General features: G+C 38.6%; 1 protein-coding gene across 1 annotated transcript in view; it reads left to right on the top strand.

Annotated features, from left to right (window-relative positions):
- LOC121962944 (FERM, ARHGEF and pleckstrin domain-containing protein 1-like) overlaps positions 1 to 24,864 on the top strand; it is a 71,122-nt gene that overhangs the window by 31,162 nt on the left and 15,096 nt on the right. Inside the window, exons 3-13 of the mRNA XM_042513283.2 lie at positions 5,887 to 5,991; positions 7,701 to 7,743; positions 7,937 to 8,015; positions 11,568 to 11,665; positions 13,900 to 14,014; positions 15,729 to 15,876; positions 16,795 to 16,890; positions 17,009 to 17,175; positions 17,267 to 17,335; positions 17,419 to 17,494; positions 18,493 to 18,703. Coding sequence (XP_042369217.2) covers positions 5,887 to 5,991; positions 7,701 to 7,743; positions 7,937 to 8,015; positions 11,568 to 11,665; positions 13,900 to 14,014; positions 15,729 to 15,876; positions 16,795 to 16,890; positions 17,009 to 17,175; positions 17,267 to 17,335; positions 17,419 to 17,494; positions 18,493 to 18,703 — 1,207 coding nt within the window. The remainder of the gene's footprint in view (positions 1 to 5,886; positions 5,992 to 7,700; positions 7,744 to 7,936; positions 8,016 to 11,567; positions 11,666 to 13,899; positions 14,015 to 15,728; positions 15,877 to 16,794; positions 16,891 to 17,008; positions 17,176 to 17,266; positions 17,336 to 17,418; positions 17,495 to 18,492; positions 18,704 to 24,864) is intronic.

Here is a 24,864-nt window from a genome sequence, read left to right as displayed (position 1 = left end):
ACACTGCTATTTAACTTAAATACATTCATTCTTACCTTGGTTTGCATCTTGTTGCTTTCCTCTGCCTTATTTAACCATAAATTCCTTTATTTGTTGTCTCTTTCTTCTCCTCTTCAACAGTCATCTCTTTGAGCTGCATCAGTGTCCTTTGTAGTGGCATGAAACTATGTACATTTACTCCAGTACTTTACTTTAGTACAATTTTGAGGTACTCTTCTACATTTCCAAACCAGCATTATACTTTTTGCTCCACTACTTGTATTTAACAACATTACTTTGCACATTCAGATTATTCATACAAATATAGTCAACAAATACATTATGATTTATTGTGGGGAGACAGATGAAACTTTATTGGTCCCTTTGTGAAATTCACAAGAAGTTTAATTTAACAAATTAACCCCACCTTTTCCATCTGCAAAATTACAGTGTTGTTTACATAATGAATCAATAATTAAAATACAGTAATACAATAGCCTAAATAACAACCTGAGATGGGCCATTCTTCAAGATGAGAACTTTTACTATTTTGTCTTTGAGTATATTTTGATGCTAATATTTTGGAACTTTTACTTAAGATTTTTAATGCAGGACTTTTTCTTGTAACAAAGTATTTCTATACTTCTGTATTTCTACTTTGACTAAAAGTTGTTTGAAGGCTCCCTCTTCTCTTTTGCCTCCATGCTCTATACGTTCCCTGCTGCATGAGAAACGTCATCTGAAAGTTGATGTTTTATTTGATCAGCTGGTAGAAGCTGCAGCACAGTACATTTTATCGAGCATTCAAATCCAGTAGCTCATTTCACCGGACATGTTCTCAGCAAGTTAACCTGAAAGGTGTCTTAAGACTGTGGCTTCGCCTGAGTAATGTTACCGTTATCTGTCTGACGAGCCTGAAGATTGACGTTAACATTGTTAATGCTAAAATTACTTGATGTCGCTGAGGGTAGAGCTATGATTTTTGCCCGCAGTCCATGTTTACAAGCCTTCAACTTCACATCATTAAAAATGTCTCTATGGTACTGAAAGATGCTGCAACAGCAAAAGTGGCATGTAGCTTTGTAGAAAGAGGAAGAGAGGCCACTGGCTGATAAATTTGTGTTTTCGAGGAAATATAAGGAATGACTCGCCCTGCTCCGCCTTAGTGTGCTTCATCTTAGTGCTCAATACTCCTTTTTTGTACGTAAATAGACAGTCCTGTGCTAAAATTCTGGCCCCGCCGACTCGCTAACAGTATTGCAATATATGTCAATATATTGAATCGTAACACAAGTAGTGTGATACATATCATATCACCATATTATTACCATTACACATCCCTCTAGAAAGTGAAAGAAGTTCCATAAAAAGCTAAAAAAGCAGGGGAATTCTGACTTCTCCAGCACAACTTTCTTATTGAAGAGATGAATGACTTTCCTTCTGCAGCCAGAGAATCCCTGACCCTACGATCTTGGCTGTTAAGATACGGCCATCGCGTGTTACAGAGTGGACTTACTCTGCCGGTTAGGGGGATTAGGACTGGGAGGTCGGATCGGAAACATACAGGTATTATCTCTGACAACAGTAGGTAGAACCTGCACGTGAAAGACAAAGCTTACACAGTATTTTGAGGTCTCTTTTGCCTGTTCACAGTGGTGATTAATCAGTGATGTCGCCTCAAACAGGATGTGGGATTTGGTTTCACATCATCCTACTTCCTCTCTCTTTACTGAAACTAGTGAAAGTAAAACTTGGTAACCCTAAATGTGGTTTAGATTTTTGTCTTGTATCGTCCCTTTCTTTAAATTCAGCTTTGAAGTTTGACACCTTTTCTATCTTCACTCTTTTTGACCAGACTCTGTGAACTTGGCAGCTACAGTATATTGTTTCTAGCGGTTTGCCTCAGTGCCCAAAAAGAGCTGAATTTGAACACGCCTGTTGGCTGTGAGTCTGTTTGGGATCCTGCTTTCCTCACTCTCCTGCACTTCTGCTCTCACCTTTTCATTACTGCTTCTTTTCACACTGCTGAGGTTAAATTTAGGTCTTGTTCCTTCCAGCTTGTGTCGTGACTGAAAACTTGGCGTCTCGTTTGCTTCAGGCTCGACGCTTTCAGGCTCGTGACCCGTCATGTGTTCGTGATGCCCGTGTTATTCTAACTGGTTTTGATATTTAAAGATTTCAACACCGTTCCCTCAATGACATTCCCCACTGCATTCCAGTGTCTTACATTACTTGAATGTGATATGGGATATCTCCCCACTGCATGCACAGGGGCTTACTGTAGTTATTGGAGAAGGGTTTGCAGATATTTAAAGGAAATTGCTTTTGTCAAAAAACATACCTGGAAACCTTTCTCAGTCTTAATAAGTTCGTCTTGTTTGACGTGACCTGCTGCCCCTCAGTTTTCAGTTTTCTTCTCGTGTTTTTCTGTCTGGTCCTGTGCAGGATAGTGATTGGCACAAGGAATGCCAGTGGTTAACTGCCAGGAATATTTTTGACTGGTTATGCATGTTGGTCTATGGGCTCAGTTTGCTACTCTTCAGTTTGCTGCACTGCGCACCACCCGGGTCTGGTGGGAGCGAGGTAACACTCTCATTTTGCGATTACCACTAGTAACGTCATCCCGACTCAATAGTGTTGCTGTGGAAACATGGCAACCACCTCATGGTCTTTTCTTAGTATAAGTGTTTTTTTTTTTTGTTTTTTTTTTGCTGCAAACCCCCGATAGCATTATTAAATATTTTATCAGTGTTGGCACAGATTGCACTATTAGCAGTGTCAACACAGCTAGTGGTGCAAACATAGTTAACAATGCTAAAGGGTGGCTTTCATGTTTCTGCAACTGGGGCGTCCAGCCACTGGGATGCTGTTACTACCGGTAATTACTGAATCAGTAGAGCTAGTTACCGGGTTAATGGGTTTGGGGCCATCAAAAGCAAAATACATGTAAATATTGGTACACAAAAGAAGTAGAATGGACCTGGCTGACACTGACAAGTAAAGAGACAAATATATGTTTGTTTTGAGGACAAAACTAGACAAAAAACTCACTAAAACCCACTAACTTTATGCTTTTGTCTTCAGGAAATGTTATAATCATCATTAATCTCTGGTAGAGGTGACTGCAGTAGTCACAAGAATTATTGTTTCAGCAGTGATGGAAACATGACACCCGGGTGGAAGCACTAATTTTCTGCCATTTTGCAGCGTGATACAATGAGGCATCACCACAAATTCCATCTATATCAAACAGTGCTCAAACATCTTTCTGAGTAATCAGAGTTAAATTTGAAAGGGAGACTGAATAAGTACCAGATATAAAAAAAGAAGTAACCACTATAACATTTCACTGGCCTCCATGCTGCTGTCTACTGTTTACTAACCCTGTTTTCTGGCACATTCTTGTGGCTGAATGACACACACCAGTAAAAACAAACAGAGAGGCATACTCATCTACTGGCATCTGGAAAGGAGTTTAAAAAGCCCACATAAACTTGCTTATGCTTATTTTGGTAGAAAAAAAGGTAATATTCTGTCCTAATGTTCCTCTTTTGCACAGTCCTTGTAGTCCAAAACTCCCAACACCATATTCCACCAAATTCCTCATCTGAGGTCACATGATTTAGGTCTTGTGTCTCCTCCAAACCCAACATTGTTTTGCAGAAAACTGGAATCTGTGTTGTTGAAGTTGGACATTTCCTACTCAAGTTTAATGCAAATGAGGGTCAAGGAAATTGGTTTTTACACATATAAATGTAGGCAAACGAGTTCATAGATTGTCTCCCAATCTGTTCTCCCACTTCTTTCTTCTCCTCTCCCCTCTTATCCTCCTTTAAACCAAGATTACCACCATCCAGAACTGGATCCTATCCAAACTCCAGGGATCCTTGAGCTTTGTGATCATGGCATCTGTCAGGCCGAGCCCCCCCTCCACATCTCTGTCTGTCATGACATGTAAAGCACGCAGGATGTCATTCAGCCAGTTTATAGCTTTGTTCTCTGACAGCACAATAACTGATGTTGTGACTGACTGCTATTGTTTTTTCTAGAGGCCTGTGTAGCGCGTGTGTGTGTGTGTGAGTACAGTATGTGGGTGTGTCCGCACAGACAGACTGACCACACAGAAACAGATTGACTCGCACACACACACACACACACACGGTAGCCAGATGGTGACAGACTTGGCTCACACCTTGGCCTTCACCGCTCTGATTCCTCTCCTGCTCATTTTTCTTCTCGGCCTTTTTCACTCTCTTAAGTCTTTTAATTTCCGTTGACGGTGTGTCTCACAACAGCGCATGCTTTGTGATTTTTTTAAATATTGTGAGCACTTGCAAACTCCTGCTATTTGTCCACTACAGCTTCCTTTAATTGAAAATATATATTATCAAAGAAAATCAAAAGAGGAGGAATGTGTGAATTTAACACACAAATGTAACATTTTTATCTGCTATAATTAAATCTGCCTGTCAAAGGAAGTAATGCTCACTATTATGTAACTACACTTCATTAAAATCTCATCAGTCTCACTGAATGTATATAATTGTATGCTGTTACTCTTTAGGGTGGTGCCATGCAGCTTGCCTCAGAGAAAATTATTCTGGGCTAATCGTGGGTTTTGGTTTCAGGTCTGTGTCTATTTTGGAAATTCTTGAGCAGAGGTTGTTTGATGCTTGTGATGCTCTTGCTGCTTTGACAAGCCCTTTTAACATTTAATCAACACAGCTGACTGGCAGCAATTTCATTTTCACGAGTGGAAATTAAATATCAAAATTCAGAGGTGTGGATTCAAGTCACAAGTTGGACTTGAGCAGTTAGAAATAACCCAAAATTAGCAACAAAAAAAAGTAAAAAGTGACAATAACATGAGCCCAATATTAGCAAAAAAACAAAAACAAAATCTAGACAAAAACAAAAAAATTACCTGAAAAGAGCTAAATTAATTCCCCTCTTTTTAAAAGTATTATTATTTTTATTATTATTATGAGGTTATTATTATTATCATGTCATGTATTGTCACCTTTTTCTAATTTCTTGCAGTTTTCAGGACATCTCTTGCCAAGTTGCTCGTTGCCCTTTTAGCCATATTTCAACTGTCTGATTTCAAAGGTTTAAATTCTCATGAAAGGCATTTGAATGCAGCACACGAAAACTGATGTCAACCCAGGTTTCAATGAGTTCCCCTAATTATTCATTTTTATTTTTTAAATTTAAATCAACAACAACAAAAAAAGATGAAAGAGGGAAGGAGAGCTTGCCATACTGCTGCTGAATGAGTCCAGACAAAACTATGGTAAAATGTAAATCTCAAGCACCATATTCCACTATCTTCTTCTTTTTGGGTCACATGATTTAGCTCCTGTGTTTCCTCCAAACCCGACGTTGTTTTGCAGAAAACTGGACTCTGTATTGTTAAAGTTGCCAACAAAGCAATTCTTCCTCTGCATTGCCAGCAGCAGGTATAGCTACATCATTAGACGAAGAAAACACTTTTCCTGGGGCATGCTGGTTGAGCACTCCCAACTGAGCCTCGGCCTGCAGCTATTCATTAGTCCCAAACCTGAATCCAAGACCTCACGTCAAGGTCAAAGTTCAGCAGCTTGTTAAGGGAGGAGAGGCTTGTTAGAGATGCACGAGTCAGGAGTTTTCTCCCTCACCTTCCTCCAACTTTTTTTTGGACGAAAGTAACATGCAATTCTAAGGAAAGGTAGATGACACATGTGGAGTCTTATTAGGTTAAATAAATAATCCGCTCAATTCCATTATCAGCACTCCCGTGATGAGATGCTGTGTGACACTGTGTGGCCTCCCTGCATTACTTTCCTCCTCTCACCTCCCCTGCCCTCCAGTTTCCTCTTTTACCTTTAATCGAATTTGTGTTTTTCCACCTCTGTTCGTCTCCCGCAGCAACGTTCCCCCGGCAAAGTGCTCTTTGACCTGGTTTGTGCTCATCTCAATCTGGTGGAGGGAGACTACTTTGGACTGGAGTACCAGGACCAGCGCAAGATGACGGTATGAGACTCACTTAAAGTGGGATATGTTAACATATGTTCTATTATTTTACTTGTTGTTTTTGCAGATTGACATGTGGCTCAAGTTAAAATTTCAGGTATTTTCTTTGATTCTCTCACTCTGATTATTTATTATTATATTATATTACTCCTCTGCCAGAAAATTTAGAGCATCAAAAACTTGATTTTTTTGCATTCTGGTGATTTTTTTAATGCACCCGTATGCGCATTTTCTGCATCAATTTATGGTCTAAACCTTTTTAACCCATAGGGACTGTTTGGTGCATTTTATGTGCTTTTCATTCTTCATTTTTTAAAATTTTGGCTGTGGTTATGCATATGGCATACACTCAGGAAGACTGTGTTAAATGCAACAAATGCACCATTGAATCCCATTCAAACTGCAATTTTTGACCTTACAGCCATCAAAGCATAAAAACATGCATTGTATTATATTTTGGGTGTCTTTCTAGCCCTTTGGAATTTATAATTCCACCCGACGACATGCTCATAGTCAGGTAGCTCTGTTTACCACATTTTGCACACATGGAAACTTCCCATTTGCCTATCCTCCTTTCATCTACATCAATATGGTGTTAACCTGCACTCACTTGTTCCACCTTTTTCACGACGGAGCAGCTGGTTGTAATAATTTGCTGTCTGTTTCAATGGTGTTTGCAGATGCTATCGTCTCTGCTGCATTTCTGGCTGCTAACATCTGCTGGTAGAATCGGCATTTGTGCGTAAAAAATCTCCTAATGAAGGGAAAGTTAACTGGAGAGCAACAGTCAGACCCATTCATCTCTCAAAATGTTCGTACAAATACTTCAGTGTACTCAAACACTGGACTCTCACTGTGCATTTCAGCGCCTCAGGCTTAAAAAACTGTTTTTTTGAATTGGATCGATGGAATAAGTGATGTAATGCTGGAGAAATAACGGCAACAATGTCAGCGAACATTCACAGAAAGATACAGAAATACATGAAGCTAAACGTCAAGTAGATAACTGAGTGGTTTTATCTTGTTTTTGTTAGCTATAGTTTGAATTTTATAGGTATAATAAATAAACTCCCCGACATATCATATCAGTTAAAATGTGCCTCCAGTTGGTGTAGGCCTAACTGGGTAAAGCCTGATTTTATGGCTCCCCAGTTTCCAAATATTTTTTTTAAATAGTGTGCAGGAAGTTTGCTGGAAAGAACTGTTTCATTTGGCTTTTATTATAAGGTTATAATAAAGGTTATTATAAGGATTTTTGATTTTGATATTTAGGTAAAGGTCCTCAAATGTCAGTCTTTGATGTGGAGTGGCAATGATTAATTGATTAGCTGATCAAAAAGAAAATTAATCACAAACTATTTTGATAGTCAGTTAAGGCAAAAATGTCCAATATTTGCTGGTTGTAGCTTCTTAAATGGGAGAAATTGCTGCTTTTTGTTGTCATTTTTGATCGTAAATGATGCATGATGTCAGTGTGGGGTCGTCTTTGGGTTTTGGACTGTTGATTGGACGAAAGTAGCAGTTTAAAGGTACAGCTTTGGGAAATTGTGATGAGCATTTTTCACCATTTTCTTTACATTTTCAAGACAAAACGATTATTTGATTAATCGTGAAAATTGTCAGATTTATCAATCATGAAAGTAATCATCAGTTGCAGCCCTGCTTTGACTCACAGCAATAACAGTAAAGTTGTGATCTGTTCTCTGCAGGTGTGGCTGGATCTGCTGAAGCCGACACTGAAACAGATCAGACGTGAGTATCTCAGCAGATTTAAAAACAGATAATTTTTTTTTTCAAAATAAACACAACGTCTTACACTTGACCATCTCTTCAATGAGAACAGCCAGTCATACTTTGTGAATCACAGTCATTGAGTAAATGTTACACACAGATGAACTGAAATCTCTCTAAATCACTGACTTCTCCCTCCTCTTCCTTCCTCCAGGGCCTAAAAACACCATCCTTCGTTTTGTGGTGAAGTTCTTCCCTCCTGACCACACACAGCTCTTGGAGGAGCTGACTCGGTAAGTCTTCTCGACACAGAAACCACACCTATCTGAGGAGGAACTTCTCAGATTAAAAGACACGCTGTTTTGATTTTGGCCTGCCGTCTGGGCAGAATGTTTTTCAGGAGGATTTTCACACAGCTGCGTCTGAACATACAGCACCCGCCTTGTTACAATATGTTTGCATCTTGTTTTGTACTTTTTGTCGTCCTCTGTCAGCCATTAACATTTATTACACATTTATATCCACACGCCACAACATCAAACACAGTTTTTTTGGCTTTTCTGGACCCAAACAACATTTTTTTGTCCATCTGGGAAGCAGACTCTTGAAAACACTCGTGGCTCCAAACCAGCTGAAAGGAGATGAATGCCCGGACCACTTTTGATCCATCGTTTTTGGCTGTTTTACTGTAAAAATACTTAATTTTTTTTTTCTCTGGAAGACATTTTTTAATGTTAAGTAATTTTAAAGATCCAGCTGTATCTGGAGTAGCATCTTTCTTTTGCCCTGTTAACATCCAGAGATTAGATTGTTTCGGATAAATGTTCCCTCTTTGCCTCCTTTTCAATTCCTCTTTCAGAAAGTGTGAATTATCAGTCACCATCTTGTCTGCCTTTCTGCTTTGTTTAGTCTGACAGCTCAGTTTGTGCTCGTCTGAGCTCATTCAGGCTCATACAGTGCAGCTCCATTTTGCAAAACATTTGGCCACTTTTACCCATAATGCTGTGGTTGTCTCTTGCTACCCAGCTGGGTTCACTTGAGACGAGTGCCGAGCAGGAATTGAGCGTAGAGCCTCTTATCTGTGAGGGGATCTTTGGAAACTGAATACAGTTATAATTAAACTCTGGTTTTAAAACTATTTCAAATCTGCGTTTTTCCAACAGCAGCCATTCAGTGTATTTACATTCTGTAACTACCTCTCTGTGTAGTAGTTTTCATTGTTAATGGCAGAGTACGCTATTACCTTTGTTGATTTAAATTGCCTTCATTAAGATTTTTTAAGATCTTTTAATATCACATATAATTTCTAAAATCATTTATTATTATATCACTTTGCATTGCACATCCCAGCACTATCATTCCTAATGATATAATAACTAAAATGATACATCTTGGACTTGGACAAGACTTTTATAAACCCTACAAGGCTTTTTTGAGGAAACTTTTCTCCGCAGACGCTCTGACATGTGCCAAGATTCATGTAACCCAGTTTTGTAATTTGATATGGGCCTGCTGTTTACTGTTCACTTCACTGCATCTGATTTAGAGCTGTGATAAGTTACTAGGCAGACCGAAGATTTCCTACTGAAAGTTGATTTTATTATTTAGAAGTCACAGGAAGTATAGAGGAGGAAAAATGACACGAGCATCAGAAAATAAATATGAAAATAAATACATAAATATTGATCATTAAACAGGACATAAATAAATAAATGTCTTATATTTGTTTTTTTACATTTTTGTACAACTAGATTTATTGATATCTGTATGTCTGTGTCATAATGAGGGAGGAGGTCCTAACTTTTGCATTTCTTTCTTTATTTATGCATTCATTACATTATTTACATACTAATTTTAGCATTTTCAAAATGTATTTGGGCCTTTTTATATGTATATATTGGCATTTCCTGTGATTATTTTGTCAATAAAATGCAATACATACAGAAATAAAACAAAATCAAGGAATAAATGCAGATGGTAGGACCTTATTTCACATACAGAAGAAGAAATACTGAAAAATAAATGTAGTTGTATAAAAATGTAGAAATAAATATAATATATATATATTTCTCTGCGTCCTTTTTATGATCAACTTTTATTTATTTATTTATGCATTTATTTCTTGTTTTTTTATTCACCTATTTGATATTTAAATTGTTTATTTCAATAGTTATTGATTTATTCTAGTATTTATTGATACATTTATTTATTGATTGCTGTATCTAAACATACTTTTATTTTACTCATTTATTTTTAATATTATTTTTGTTTATTTATTGATTATTTGTTTATTTATAGTCAATTTTGTCCTTCATTAAATAATGCAATGTACTTGTTAGTCACCAAAAAATGCTCCTACAAAACAACAAAACAGTTAAGGACTGAAATCTCAAGGATCGTAACTCTGACTTCATAAGAGTACATCATCGCCAGTGCAGAACGTCTTACATATTTTCCACTGACGTTGTTTTGCCTCTCAGCTGGCCAGTTTATTCCACTGATCTCATATTGTCTTGAAGTGAGCCAGCTGACTCCAGCGTCAAACAGGAAGTGGCACACAGCCGCTTTTTTTTATGTTTCTTTGTTTGGCTCTCACAGCATTTCACTGCTGTCAGTGTTTCCTTTGATGCTCAATGTGGGCGCAGACAGACCAAATATGTACACGGGCAGATGGAAGAAAGATATTTTTGAAGATATAAAACGCTGAAATTAGCTTTTTATTAAAAATGGGACACTGGCCAATCCATGCTGCTCCAGTATACATTATAGCAACATATTAAACACATTTATTTATTATTTTATTTATTTGTGCATTTTAATGTATGTATTTACATGTCACTTTCCATCCTCCATATTCCACATGGACTCTTGTCAATAAAATCAGCTTTCGGTAAAATAATAAATAATGAAAAAATGCCAAAATTAATTACAGACATAAATAAATAAATGCAAAAATTAGGAAATAAATGCAGAGGTTAGTATCTCCTACCTATTGTCAAAATCTAAATGCAGTTGCACGGAAATATAGAAATAAATATCAGATATATATTTCTTAATCTTCTAAAAGTTCTTCTTAAAGTTTTCTGTATTTTTTATGCATTTATACTAATATATTAAAACAGTACTCTGGTGTCTTTTAAGAGTTTGAATCGCCATGATGTATTTCACTTGAAAGTGGTGCAGCGTTTTTATATAACAAGAATTACTCAAGGCTAAAATAAAAAGATATTGAAACTCGCCAAAGCCTCATTAACTTTATTAGAGAGATAATTATGCAGTCATAAAAAGGTTGAATTGGATATCACGTAAAAAGCTGCTGTGCACCATTAATCACACACAGAGATGTGCACCTCTGGGGGTCAGTCCACTGTTTGTCCTCATATTTTTGTCCTTTCTACTGGCTTTATCCTAAAATATGTAACAAATCCTTGAAAGATACAATATGAAACAGACACAATTTATGTGTGTTTTGTCTTAGTGCTGATTGTTAAGTTTTGAGGTCAGCTGTCTCACTGCTTTTTTTTTCACTGCTGTCTCTGCTGTTTATCGAAATGCAGCGTCATGACCTGGCAACATGTGCAGATCATGTTGGAGTGGCTGACTGTGTAATGATTAACAGAAAAGGGCATAAACTCAATTAGAGATTCGTCTGAAGTCAGTAGATGCAAATTATCAGCAGTTTATGCCAGATGGTAATGGAATAGCTTTTGACAGTTGAGTTTATAAAGCGTGCATTAACCTAATAACCTTTTTTACCTCCTTGCTTTCCAACTCTTCTCCCTCCCACGCTCTTTTCTATTTCTGTCTGTGTCTTTTATTCCCTCTGTCTTTCTCTTTCTCTCTAGGTATCTGTTTGCCCTGCAGATTAAGCGCGACCTGGCCTGCGGTCGTCTCATCTGTAACGACACCAGTGCTGCTCTCATGGTCTCACACATCATCCAGTGTAAGTGCAACACACACACAAGATGTCTGTGAAAGAACAATAAAACACTTTCTTATTATCATAGCTTTTTTTAAAACTCATTGCTGTTCTCATCCGTTCCTCTCACACACCAGGTGACAGATATCACGCTGTAAATGCAAGCATTAAGGCTAAATAAAGCCACAACACACAAACAATGTCTGAATAATGAAAACACATCACTTGAGCAGCTTGATGAAGACAGCTATTTTACATATTCCACGTCTAAAAGAAGGTCTTTAGTCTCACAGTGGGAACCAATTTAATGAAGAAGCATGTGTGCATGGACATAAACACGTGATGGATATTCCCTTTGGGGGCTATTTAACAACGCTCATAATAGCTTGTGTAGCTAATTTAGTTGAACACTAGGGAATCTATTTTGCTCATTTTCAGGTCCATACTAATTTGATTTACACATTTACATGCTTAAATGGTTGTAACAATGTATTTTTACACATACAGTCTGTCCTGAAATGTCTGTAATCACCCTTTGTCCTTTTGGATCTTCTGCATCTCTGTGTCTCTGTACCGTCATTAGGTGTTTCCATCTACCTTCTTTAATGCACATTTTTAATTAGTGCATTAAAAAATCTATGTAAAAATTAGAAAAAAAAAAAACTTAAAATATTGAAGAAAACATTTTTACGCTTGTGGGAGGTAGAAAAGTTAGGGTAGATGCGGCTCAGGAAACAGATTCAGCGAATAAATGATGACATACAGTCATGAAGTATTAGGCCACTGCAAGCTTCATCTTCTCTTCAAAACAACATCGCCCAGTGTTCTCTCTATTGTTATACATCCATTGTTTTCCTACGTTTGAGTTTTGACTGGGGAGCTTTATGTCATTGTGCTCTCTTCTGCAGTGACATTTGCCTCAATCAACCAACTCCCAATGATTGCATCACAATAGTGGATAGAAAAGCACGTACTTTTGCATTTTGCTTTGCAGATTTTCTGAAATTTCAGTTAAAATTTGCACCACATTTGGATGGAAACCCAACTATTGCAGTTGGGGTATGACTGTGATGCAGTAGGCCTATAGTGGCACTTTCTGCTGAGGAAAAATTAACAGTAAAAGATCACGAGTACCACCTGGCATGTCCTAGCAGAAAATCTAATCCAAAACTGGGGAGAAATTAACAACATAGGCAACCAGGATTATATGTTTCCCTGAAGTTAGCGTGTAGCTACAGGTAGAAATGTATGTAATGTAAACACTTGCAGTAGTGTGCCTGGAGCAGATAACCAAAAAACGAAACCAATCACAAGCTGACGTCAATTTGTCTCGAAGGTAGAAGAAAAATGATGGAAACAGATATTCACAATGCTCTGAAGCTGGAGGCTTTATTTTACAGGATTACTTTAACATATGTTTACCTCTTTGTGTTAAACTTTGGCCATGATTAATATGTGCAACTGACATAGTGTATCAGCAGACAGAATATAAAAGCATTGCAGGTCCCCTTTTAGAGGATCTTAAAATCTTTTGTGAGGATTCATCTCACTCCAGCAGGGCAGATTTTCACCAGTATAAGCACATGATCCCAGCTCATATGTAGCCCTCCTGTCCCTCATTCTTCATTCCATTGTCTTCTCAGTTACATAAAGCACCAGTTTTTCTCTTTTATTTAGATATTTGAATTAAGTGAACTCTATATTTTTTGCCGCCGGGCATGTACTCGTCAGACTATGTGTCTTTGTCGCAGTAGCCGTTGTTATTCAGGTCCATATGTGAAGGATGTAGAATTTATGGATTCAATTCAGTCTTGCAGACAGCGGCGGGGCTCACTGCACAGCATGCTAAAGAATATCACTTGGTTGCCGTGGTAACTGTCAGTGCTGAAGCCTGTACGTGCACCTGCAGGGTGGTACTGTACATGACGAGGGTTTATTATCGCTGGTATTGAACAGATGGGAGACGCACGCTTCATCACACTTCATCTGATCTACAGTAGAATAGATTAGGACGGGGTATGAATAAAAAATCAACTGGAATAGAGAAAGGAAAAATAGTACAATGCATTTTTTTCTTTTTTTGGTTCTATTTGCTTGTACTCGTGCTTTCTTTATCTATGCCATTTCCTCTTTTCCTGAATGTCTTTATTGAATGATCTCACCTTTATTTCTCTCCTCATTGTCAATAAATATTGAATTCTCACCCCTCTGCCACCTCCCTCTCCTTCCTCTCCTTCCTCTTGTCTCTCCTCCTCCAGCCGAGATTGGAGATTTCGATGAGACCCAAAGCTGGCAGCATCTCCTCCACAATAAGTACCTGCCCGACCAGGACGCCATCAGAGACAAGATCACTGACTGCCACCGCAAGCATGTGTGAGTGAGCACATATGTTAAATTACTCATCTCCATCAAATCAATTTGCGCTTGTTTTAAAGAGTAAATTGGTGGACACAAAATGTCTCATACTTAACTCTCAGTGTATGTGTGCTGGAGGCTTTAATTTTCACATTATTCTTGTGTAAGCTGCACCTTGAACCACCCAAAGTAACATTAGCAGCAGTATTTATCTGTAAACAGCTGGTCAAGATTATCCTCGCTTGGAAAACAGTACTAAGCCGAGTTTCAGTCTGACTGCGGATCAGTTTCTGTTTTGCGTTAAGCTTGAAGGTGTCAGGAGAAATAGTTTTTCACATAAACACTTCCACACACATAACTTCCACAGCAAGTCACACACACACACACACACACACACATATACACACACAGATGTATATCTTTTCATTCAGACGTGCGCTCACAAACACACCCATTACACAATTACACCCAGCCCATAATATTAAGTCTCTCTCCTGCAGAGATATTTATCTCTTTAACCACAACTCCTCACACACACACATGCACAAACACACACTTTTAATCTCTCCCCCGCAGAGGTGGCTATCTGCAAACACACCACATTGCGCTCCCTCTGTGCCCCCGGGACCACACACTCATGCGACACAACTCGCATTTACATTAGAGCTGCGTTTCCTCACCACTGTGTGCAAATACACAATAAATTCCCTGTTTTCTGGAGATGCAAATTCCTCGAAAACCTCATACTTAACCACAGACAAGAGCTGAAAACCAAACCACAGACTTGTTGATTATTTGTCACAGTCACACCACACACACCCTCCTCCCCGATCCCTCAGCTCCCCGAGCCGACGCAGGAAGGAAGTGGCTAATTCAGCAGCTCATACAGGAAACAGGAAGCTATTTTCAGATTTGAGAGGAAACAAACTTCTTTTGTGGCAGTTTTTCTTTCCGTCCCACAGTGGGTATTGCCATCTGATGCTGTGGTGTATTTTAAGACTGTTTGTTGTTTCTGCACTCACAATAAATCTGAGAGAAACCTGAGATTGGTCACATCGAACAGCTTATATCTACACAGGACAAACAGTGACACTTGGTGAGGGATGAATGTTGACAAATCATTCTGGTGCCCTCCTACAGCTGTGGAGACACTTTATTTACAGGCTAACAGAAAAAAAAAGAAATAAAATAAAAAATCAAAATCTTTTCTTGCTTAAGCTTGAGAAAGAGCTGCTGATTGATTGGCATGTTAATTATTGGATAATTAACCCTTTGAAAACTGCTAAATGGCTTGATTTATTTCAAAAACATGGAAACAAAGCAATGAGCAACTTAATGACAAATGGCCCAAAAGTCAGCAAGAAATTTCATCAGGAGACACAAAAGAATTACTTGAAAATAAGCAAAAGAAAAAGAAAAGTAAAAAAAAAAAAAAAACAAGAAAATGAACAAAGAAAGTGCTTATTTGTTTATTCAATAATTGTAAGTTTTTTAAATTATAAGAATTAGATATATATAGCTTTTCTGGACTTTTTAAAAATAATATCTTGTATAGCTAATTTTGTGTCATTTTTTGCCAATTTGCTTACTATGTTTTTTCCAAATGTCTCAAACCAATTTCCTACGGTTTCAGAAGATCAGATGCTCATGAAAAGTGCCTGAACGCAGCAAAAGAAAACTTGCATCGATATAGGTGTTTAAGAGTTAATGGACTGGTTGATCTCCTCCACAGTGGACAGACTCCTGCAGAGTCGGACTACCAGCTGCTGGAAATCGCCCGGCGGTTGGAGATGTACGGCGTCCGTCTGCACCCAGCCAAGGACAGAGAGGGGACTAAACTCAGTCTGGCTGTGGCACACATCGGGGTGCTGGTTTTCCAGGTAAATCCATAAATATCATAACTAACAACCAACTGACAATCTATAATAGTTATGCTGAAATGTGAGTCATCTTAGAGTCAAGCACAAGGCTGCATTTCAAGGTTTGAGGTATGATCTGTAAATTCCTTAAATATTTTCTGGTAGAGGGTCATGCATAATATGCTTTAGAGATCTTTCTTTGTTGCATGTTACTTTTTCTTGATACATATTTAGAATCGCTCATAGGTCCCTTGGGGGAAATTAGAAGATGTCACAGTTGCTTTTGTAAAAGTTAGCATTTCGCTACAAATATTAAAAAAAGTACAAGAAAAATATAAGAAAATATTAAATTTATAAAGAGATGTGCTGTATAACAAATATAAACACATTAAATCTGTACAAATATGTGCACAAGAAATACGATACATATGTATGAATACAGTTTGTGCATCATACTACAAGTGTGCAAAATATAAATGTAAGAGTAGAAGAAGTAAGAATTAAATATTTAATAAGAGATTATTTACATGGCCCGTTTCAGATTTGTAATACTGTCATATTCTGAATAATAGGGGAATATTAGTGTACATGTAAACAGTAATAAATAAGCCTCCATTTGTCTTTGCAGTCTCTTAACTTAGGGAGAAGAATGCACCTAATGATATTATTTGCTTGTTTTTGGGGATAAGATGTAAAGAGAACTAGGAAGTATCTCTATATTATGTGTCTTTGATTCATAGGAATCAATAATCCACATTTTGGGATACGGAGATTGTATTTTTGTATTCTTAGAAAATGCCAGCATGAGTCAGGCTGAGACTACATATTTTGAATTCCAATCTCTATTGAGAATTCATCCAATTTGTCTTTACCCCTGTGAGATAATGGATTTTTCATGAATATTAATCAGCTTCTCACAATGTCTTCTCCTTCATTCAGGGGTACACGAAAATTAACTCCTTCAACTGGTCCAAGGTTCGCAAGCTCAGCTTCAAACGCAAAAGGTTCCTGATAAAACTGAGAGCAGACCCCGCTGTAAGTCCATTCAACATTTTTCCTTTCTCACTTTCCCTCATTTTTTGCCCTTTTTTCTGTCTGTCCTGTGTCTCTTCTTCCCTCCATCTCTACTAAAATCTGCCGCTGCCTCTTCCAGCAGAACGCCCACCATGACACGCTGGAGTTTGCCATGGCCAGCAGGGATTGCTGTAAAATCTTCTGGAAGATCTGTGTGGAGTATCACGCCTTCTTCAGGCTCTTTGAGGAGCCAAAACCTAAACCCAAGCCCATCCTCTTCACCAGAGGATCCTCGTTCCGCTTCAGGTAAGGAAAAGATGGAAAGGGAATAACAGGAAACAACCACTTGTCTTTAATTTATTCTTCCTCACCTGCTTGTCTCTCTTTGTACCTGCAGTGGTCGAACCCAGAAGCAAATCATCGACTATGTGAAAGACTCAGAGCTCAAGAAAGTCCCATTTGAGAGGTGAAGCCCCGTCCATTATTTAGATTTTCAAAGAAATAGCAATTATTACGCAAGATTTCATCGGTCCTGTCCTCTGTTTTCAGGAAGCACAGTAAGATTCTGTCCAACAGCAGCATGTCCCCTCAGTCTTCGTCCTTCAGATCGCAAGTGCCAAAAGAGGTAATACACACTTTAAAGAAATACTTCAACCCCAAAATGAGCACTTGTATGTCACTTACTCATCCTTTGTAATGTTGCATTGTTGAAGAAAACTTTTTTTCTCACATGTCCTAAAGATGAACAAAGAATCCAAAAACATGGAAAATATCCATCCTCTCTTCAAAGCCAGACTCCATCGACATAAACAGTAATTTTACCTCGCTGAACAATGCAGCTGCTAGTCTACCGCTGTCTCGCTCACTGAGTTTGTTTGCATTATTGGGGCACTTTGGTGTTTTAAAGTGTGAGTTCAGACTCACCAAAGTCACACAATAACACATCCAATCTAGCTGGTCAATGTAGTGGTAGACCAGCAACTCCTGTGTTCAGCCAGCTAAAATTACTAGTTTTGTCAATGGAGTCTGGCTCTGAAGAAGGCATAGAAAAGTTTTGCTTTCAGTATTCATTTTGGAAGTATTGAGAATATGACTTGATAATGAGTCTCAGATTATACTGCCTGAGTTGTGTGTGAGTTTGTAAAAAGATGTTTCGATGTAGTTTTGCTGTTTTTAAATGTTTGGATTCTTGGTTCACCGTCGAGGCATGCGAGAAAAACTTCTCTTTTTCCCAAATTATTATAAAGGGTGAGTAATTGATATAGAAATAATATTTTGGGGGTTGCAGTATTCCCTTTGTACGAACAGACACTAACCTTTATTCATCCGTAGTGCTGTTTTTATTTGCATTTAATATTCCTTCTAACTTGTCGTACACATCTGCAGATGCTTTGTGTCTGTTTTCATTACTTCCTTCCATCACTTAAATCTGGAGCTGCTCTGTGGCCAAAAGCACAAAGCTGTTTTTGTCCCGAGCAGCTCTGGGGAATGAATGTGCCTGAATGTGCTTTCTCTTCGCCCTCTTTATTCAAAGTTAGGAATTCAGTTTAACAAGCTCAGTTAAATAAGAGTTTAAAACGCTTCTCCTCAACTGTCGCCCTGTTGCTCTTCTTCCTCATTCAGAGTGCCATGTCTGTCCAGTTAGCAGACCAGCCCGACTCAACCAGACTGAGCCATCGAGCTGAATGTAACGGCTCAGAGGAGCCGCCAGCGACCACATCAACCACCAATGGCTTCCACGACACACCGGCGGCACCCAGCACCGACCCCATTCAGCCCCGACAGAACCACCACAGCAACGGATCAGCGCCGGACCCGCAGTTCCTCCAACCAGGTCCATCCTGCAGGGCAAACAAAGGCAGCAACTCCTCTATTCCTTACATAGACTGCAGCGACATAGACAGTGAATGTGACGTGACAAAGAGCAGGGCTCCCAGGGGCCACAGCGGTGCAAACGACAGCAATGCGGATGATGGGTGTAATAATAGGAACGGGGGTAGCATTCGCAACGGGGGGCAAACTGGGAGTCTGTTCGGGGTTGTAAATGGGTTCTACCACACCAATCACCAGGGGCTGATGCAGCAGCAGGGTACGAACGGGCTGCAGCAGCAGGGTATGCTGGGTAACAAAATCGCTGTAGATCAGTCTTCGGTGTCTCACAAGTTTAATGGGAATCACGAGCTAACAGATGATGAAATTTTACCCAACGGAGGCTCATTTCACGGTCGCCTCCCGCTCCACAGCACGCTGCTGGATGAAATCTTTCAGGGTCGTGATAAGCGAGGCGTGGCGTTGGGGCGACCTTTAGGAACCGGGACACGTAGTCAGTGCTCCAGCCCGGTGGTTAGCAGCTTCCACCACCGCACAAACTCTCTCAGTCATGCCGAGATGACAAACGGTCAACAGCGCCCACGCTGGGATGACGGCGGGCATTATTTCAGTAAACGTCCAGGAGTCGTTCCAGTGGAGACTCCCACTCCCCCGCCGCCATCCCAGCCTCTGAACCACTACGGTAGCTACTCCCCGATCACAAACCGCACACCGCCACATTTCGCCAAACCGTATCACAACAACAACATGCGAAACCGCTCAGACACTGATCCGTTCATTCTCAGCCAGCTTACGTCCACGCCAATCCATCAGCACGACCTCCATCGCTCCGGGCTACACGGCCAAGCGCCGTGTTCCGCCCCAGTGGAGCGAAGAATGATTATAACCAACGGCAATCACACCGGAAACCTTGTGGTTCCCGGTCAGGCGCGCTCCAACACAGTGCAGCGGTTGTTTGGCCGTCAAGGAAAGCCCGGCAACAGCACGACTCGTAACACTAATCTAAACCATCCCGTCCAAATGATCGACGGGTCGACCAGCAGCGGCACCGACACCAGCGACACAGAGTCGGACACAGGCAGCAGCGCGTATAGCCAGCCGCTAATGTACGGCAATCCTGTCGCTGTCAGCTCCATGAATTCGGTGAACTCGAACGGCGTGAACTCGTCCCCGCTGCCTCTGAGCAAGTTCTCATTCGGGAGTCTGCAGCTGGGGGAGGGGGAGGATGGCGATGGAGAGGAGGAGGAAGGGTGTTACCACTTTAATGAGGAAGATATAGGAGGGCGGGTTTTCAGCTGTTAAAGGGTTAAGATATGCGAGTAGTTTAGTAGTTCACTTTAGACGTAATAACGCACAATAAATATAATCCTGTTATGTACAAATTGTAACATCTCAAATTAGTGTGTTACAGATCAGGGCTGGGCGAGCCGAAGAAAATCAAATTTAAATCCAAATTTCTTGATATTTCGATGATATTGTGAGGTTGACTCTTGGCGCTTTCACAAAATATTTACACAATGAGAATTTTGGTAAATAATCATCAGTTATGTGAATATAACGGCGAGTAATAGAAAAGTCTGGAATATTTTACTTAACTGTAATTTAGGCTTTAAGGGTGCTTTCACATTTAGTTTGGTTCATTTTGGGAAAAAAATTATTACTTTAAAATCTTGTGGTTCCTTCGTTTGCTTTCACACCACAAACGCACCACACCAGACCCGCCTCTAACCTGACGAAACAAAGAAACAGAACTGAGTTTATTTTAACCGAACCAAACATGTAGGACGTGAAAGCACCCTAAAACTAAAAAAGACAGCACTTATGGTATCACAATATGAAGTGTCATATCACATTCATCGATAAGATATTGATATATTGCCCAGCCCTGTTACAGATAAACTACTGCGTGTAGCTGGTCGTGTGTAATCATCCAGCTACTTAAGTGAAGTCTGAAAACAATCAGTAGCTGATTAATGACATAGGAGAGGTACACAACTGTGAATTGGGATACTCACACTCAGTACGCATGAGGTTAGGAGTATGGAAACATTTTTACACATTTTGTGGGTTTTTAAATTTTGAATACATACTTTTAGATAAGGTGATAACATGTCAAACATTTCTAAACTCCACGATCCTCATTTTTGTATTGAATTTTGTATGCAAACTGCTGACTTTAGTCTAACTTCAGCAGAAACTTTGGTCTTTTTGTCAGAGGAAGAATGAATCCTAAAAGCCTGGTGGCACTTTGGCCAGGTTTCTGTACACTGAAAGAATCATTTTACTGTAGGTAACCTTCCTAACAATGTGCCATAACTTTAAATTTGTATATTCAGTGTAGATGTTTGTGCAGATGAAAAATACAGATTATGTAGGCAATTTAGGAAATCTGAACGAATACATTCACGTGTAGAATCGTAGTTTTTGTGGGGAAGATAGTTTCTGTATTCTTTCTCGTTTTATTCAAGAATAACGTGATAGCATTGATATAATTCATGTCAGTGGATGAAAGTGGAGAATGTCATATTCTGCTGATTGTAGCTCACTTTTGTAAATGCTCGTTGTTGATTGAAGCGAGAGGTAAATAGATTTTAAAGTGGCATTGATAGCTTGTTCTGAAAGCTGCTGAGTTTCTTGGCCTGAATAGAGCTCTTGTTTGGAATAATGTTTAGTCTCCTAATGTAGCATTTACTCTTAATCACACTTTTATAATTATTTCACTGTTGTCTTGTGCAATAGGAGGGCTTTAAGGTAATAGCTGGAGTTCATTAAGGGACTTTGGTTGAGGTTTAAAGGGGAAAACTTGTTTGTGGTTGTTTGGATTGTGCTAAGGATAAAACGGATTATTGAACTGAGAGATATTCCCTGTTTAATTGTACAGAATGTTCTTAGTAGACGATGAATTGTAGAGTAATTCACTTAACTTGGTAGTTAAACGTGTAAAGCTGTGTGGATCTACCGGAGGAGGAATGCTGTGGCTAGCGGCCGGTCTGCCTTTCTCATTTTGGGCTGAGCTGATTTTCTTCGGAGCACTTTTATCACACTTTCACTTCTGTCCGTCTGTTGTGAGCAACTTGCACTGTAATTTGGATGTTTGTGGTAGAGGGTAGGAATTATCTTTTGTATTTTACAATTAGTGGAAGTATTTGAATAGATTTGCATCACTTAATATGTTAGGGAGAGAATAAAGACCCGAACCTTTTATATTTGTATTTTTGATAATAACTGAAGCTCCGTCTGTTTCTACATTTCTACTGGTGATGCATTCTGGCTTTTTTCAGTCTTTGTTTCTTTCTATGATTCTTTTCTCTTTCTCACGCACACAATAAGCAATAATCAAACACGCCAACCGTCATCCTTAAACACAGCTGTCTGCTTTGCTTGGCTCGGCCCCTGGCATGCACCACAACCACACACACAAAAACCAGGTAGCTCACTCTTATTGTTTTTCACCTGCTTTGGATGCTGTTCTCTCTTCTGTTACTATGCTGTGTATTGAAGGCGTGCTGGTGCTTCATTTCAATCACTGTCATTTGCTGGCTGTTTGCTCACTGCTACACACACTTTTTGTTTTCTGTGACAACCTACTAGTATGGAGGACGAAAAATTTGAAGGATGAAAGATGACTAAAGTATCAACAAACAAATAAATGTATAAATAAAAAGAGCAGCAAATAAATACAGGAATAAATAAATATTACAGAAATAAATAAAAGTATGAATAAATACAGGAATAAATGAATAAATTAAAAAAAAGGATATTCAAAAAAGAATCATTAAATATGGCAATCAATATCAGAATAAATTAATTCACTAATCAATTAATAAATGCATAAATAAATACAGGGGTGATTAGAAAAGTATGGAAATAAATTTAAAAAAGAATATATGAATACAGAAATAAATAAATGTATATGTGAATACAGGAATTAATAAATACATACCAAGAAAGGATAAATACATAAATGCATAAATAAATATATGAATTAAGCTTAATAATTAAAAAGGATAAAATAAATATATTTCTGAAATATATTTCTAAATGTATGTATATATGTATTTCTTTGTATTATATTTATTTCTTCATATTTAAGTCATTCATTTCTTTATTCTTGCATTTATTAATACATTTAATGATTAATTAATTTATTGATACTTTTGTCATTTTTCAGCATCCATACATCCATGCATTAAAAATTACTGTATAGTATGCTGTATATAGCATGCATATATTTCTTAATTTGGAACTATAGTTGCTTATGAAACCATAAAAACATAGATTTAAATGACACATATTGATAACTAATTTCAGGAAACTGAGCTGAATTTCTAATCCCACAGTAAGTCGGGGGAGCCTTGTTGTTCCCTTGAACAGTGATTTAAGGTGTTAAATTTATGACTAGATGTCATCAACATTAAATCATGTGTAATCACTTTCTGAAGCCAGAAAACCTTTTTTTCCTCACAGCTATTGCTTCCTCCAGAAACAAATGCTCATGCTTTGTAAATGCACTGTTTTTAAGCATGTTGTGGTGAAAAAACTATTTTTCTTTATTATAAATGCATGTTAACCAGGCGAGCAATGTCGCTGCTTTTCTGTCATTTTGCTCTGTTTTTGCTCACTTCGGTGTTTCTCTCTTGGGGCTCAAAAATGGTTTTGAATGTTTGAGAAGCTTTGGGTGCAGTAAAACATAAATTCAACAACTCTAGGAATGTGTTGGTTTCATGTTTCCCTCTTAACTTCTCATGGGATATTACATCTTTCATGCCTTTTTTTGTCATGATTAATTCAATGCACCCTGTCTTTTTCAAATATTTAGCAACCATTTGTACTTTGCCCCGGGTTTCCTCACAGTGCATATAACAGACTCAACTCCAGTGTGTCTTTTTAACGGAGAGTGAGAGGGCGAAGGCAGACAGACACAAGTAAAGTTAAGCTCAATGCAAATGTAAGTGCAAAAACAGATATCTTTAAGAGGCGTTTTGAAAGGTGTGAAAGTCTCAGTATTGTCAGAAGATGGACACACACAAACATAAACACAAACACTGGAGCTGAGTCCGTTTCACTGTCACCAAATAGCACTTGCAGCACTCCATTGATGCTTTTTTGTCATTTTAAGGAATTGTACATACAGTAACAGATTGTTAGATTTTGTACTTAATTTGTATGTTAATGAGGTTAATCAACGCCAAATTTTCTAGATTTAAAAGGTAAAATGATGGTAGTTTTTTTCTGTGGTATACATGCTGTGATCAAGTGATCGTAATTAACTCATATCATGCTGCTTAAAGCTAATAATTTAACATTTTGGGAAAATATGATATTTCCCAAAATGTCAAACTCTTTGCTTTAAATTAGAGTATTTAAATGGCATAAGGTGGTGTTTTAGCATCACGTCCTTGCTTCTCTTTCTGTTTACATAACACACTTTTTACTGACTGACAGACTTCTTTTATAGGAATAAACAGACTTTTTTGGCTGTTTCTGATTTGAAAATGTGGCAACAATTTCGCTGCCATAAAATCACAACAAATACTGAACTTGCAAAGGTGCACAACTGCTGCAAGTCCAGCTGACGAACCGTCAAAAAGTCTCTATATTCCTCACAAAAGAAGGCATTAAAAGGATCGTTTTATCCTTAATGCACACTCTCTATATCGCCTGAATTCACACTTACTCACTGGTTTTCTTTGTCACTCTTGTAACACTTTGTATTCCTGCACACCTGTCCTTTTTATTTCCATTCCAAAACACCAGCTGGATTTTTATTTCTTGTCGCTTCTTTGAGGCTTTATTTCTTTACCCTTCATCTCTCTTTTTAACACTGTAACTGTGTGCACTAGTGTCAATAAAAAACAACCTTGTATGTTCGAAGAAAAGGTACTCCGGGATTTTCTGTAGTGAGAACCGATGTCCAAGCACCCCACCCACGTCCCTTCAACTTGCCTGAACTGTGACCCCTCCCCCTGTTTTGTGGCGTCGTAGCTAGATTGTAGAGTAGCGGTTGTTTGTGATTCGACCTGTTTCTGTCTGTTTCATGTTTGCTGGCTCGTTTTACGTGTTCTTTGTCGTAGTAGTTTTTGTTTCCGTATGGTGGCAAGTTCTTTTTATAGCACCCGCCGTCACAGATCTGCACTCAGTGGTTGGTTTTACCCATGATCCAGT

This window comes from Plectropomus leopardus, chromosome 24 (assembly GCF_026936395.1).
Source record: "Plectropomus leopardus strain MGB_pleo_1.0 chromosome 24, ASM2693639v1, whole genome shotgun sequence".
Taxonomy (NCBI): domain Eukaryota; kingdom Metazoa; phylum Chordata; class Actinopteri; order Perciformes; family Serranidae; genus Plectropomus; species Plectropomus leopardus.
The sequence above is the reverse complement of the archived record's forward strand: the minus strand, read 5'-3'. Positions and strand labels throughout refer to the sequence as shown.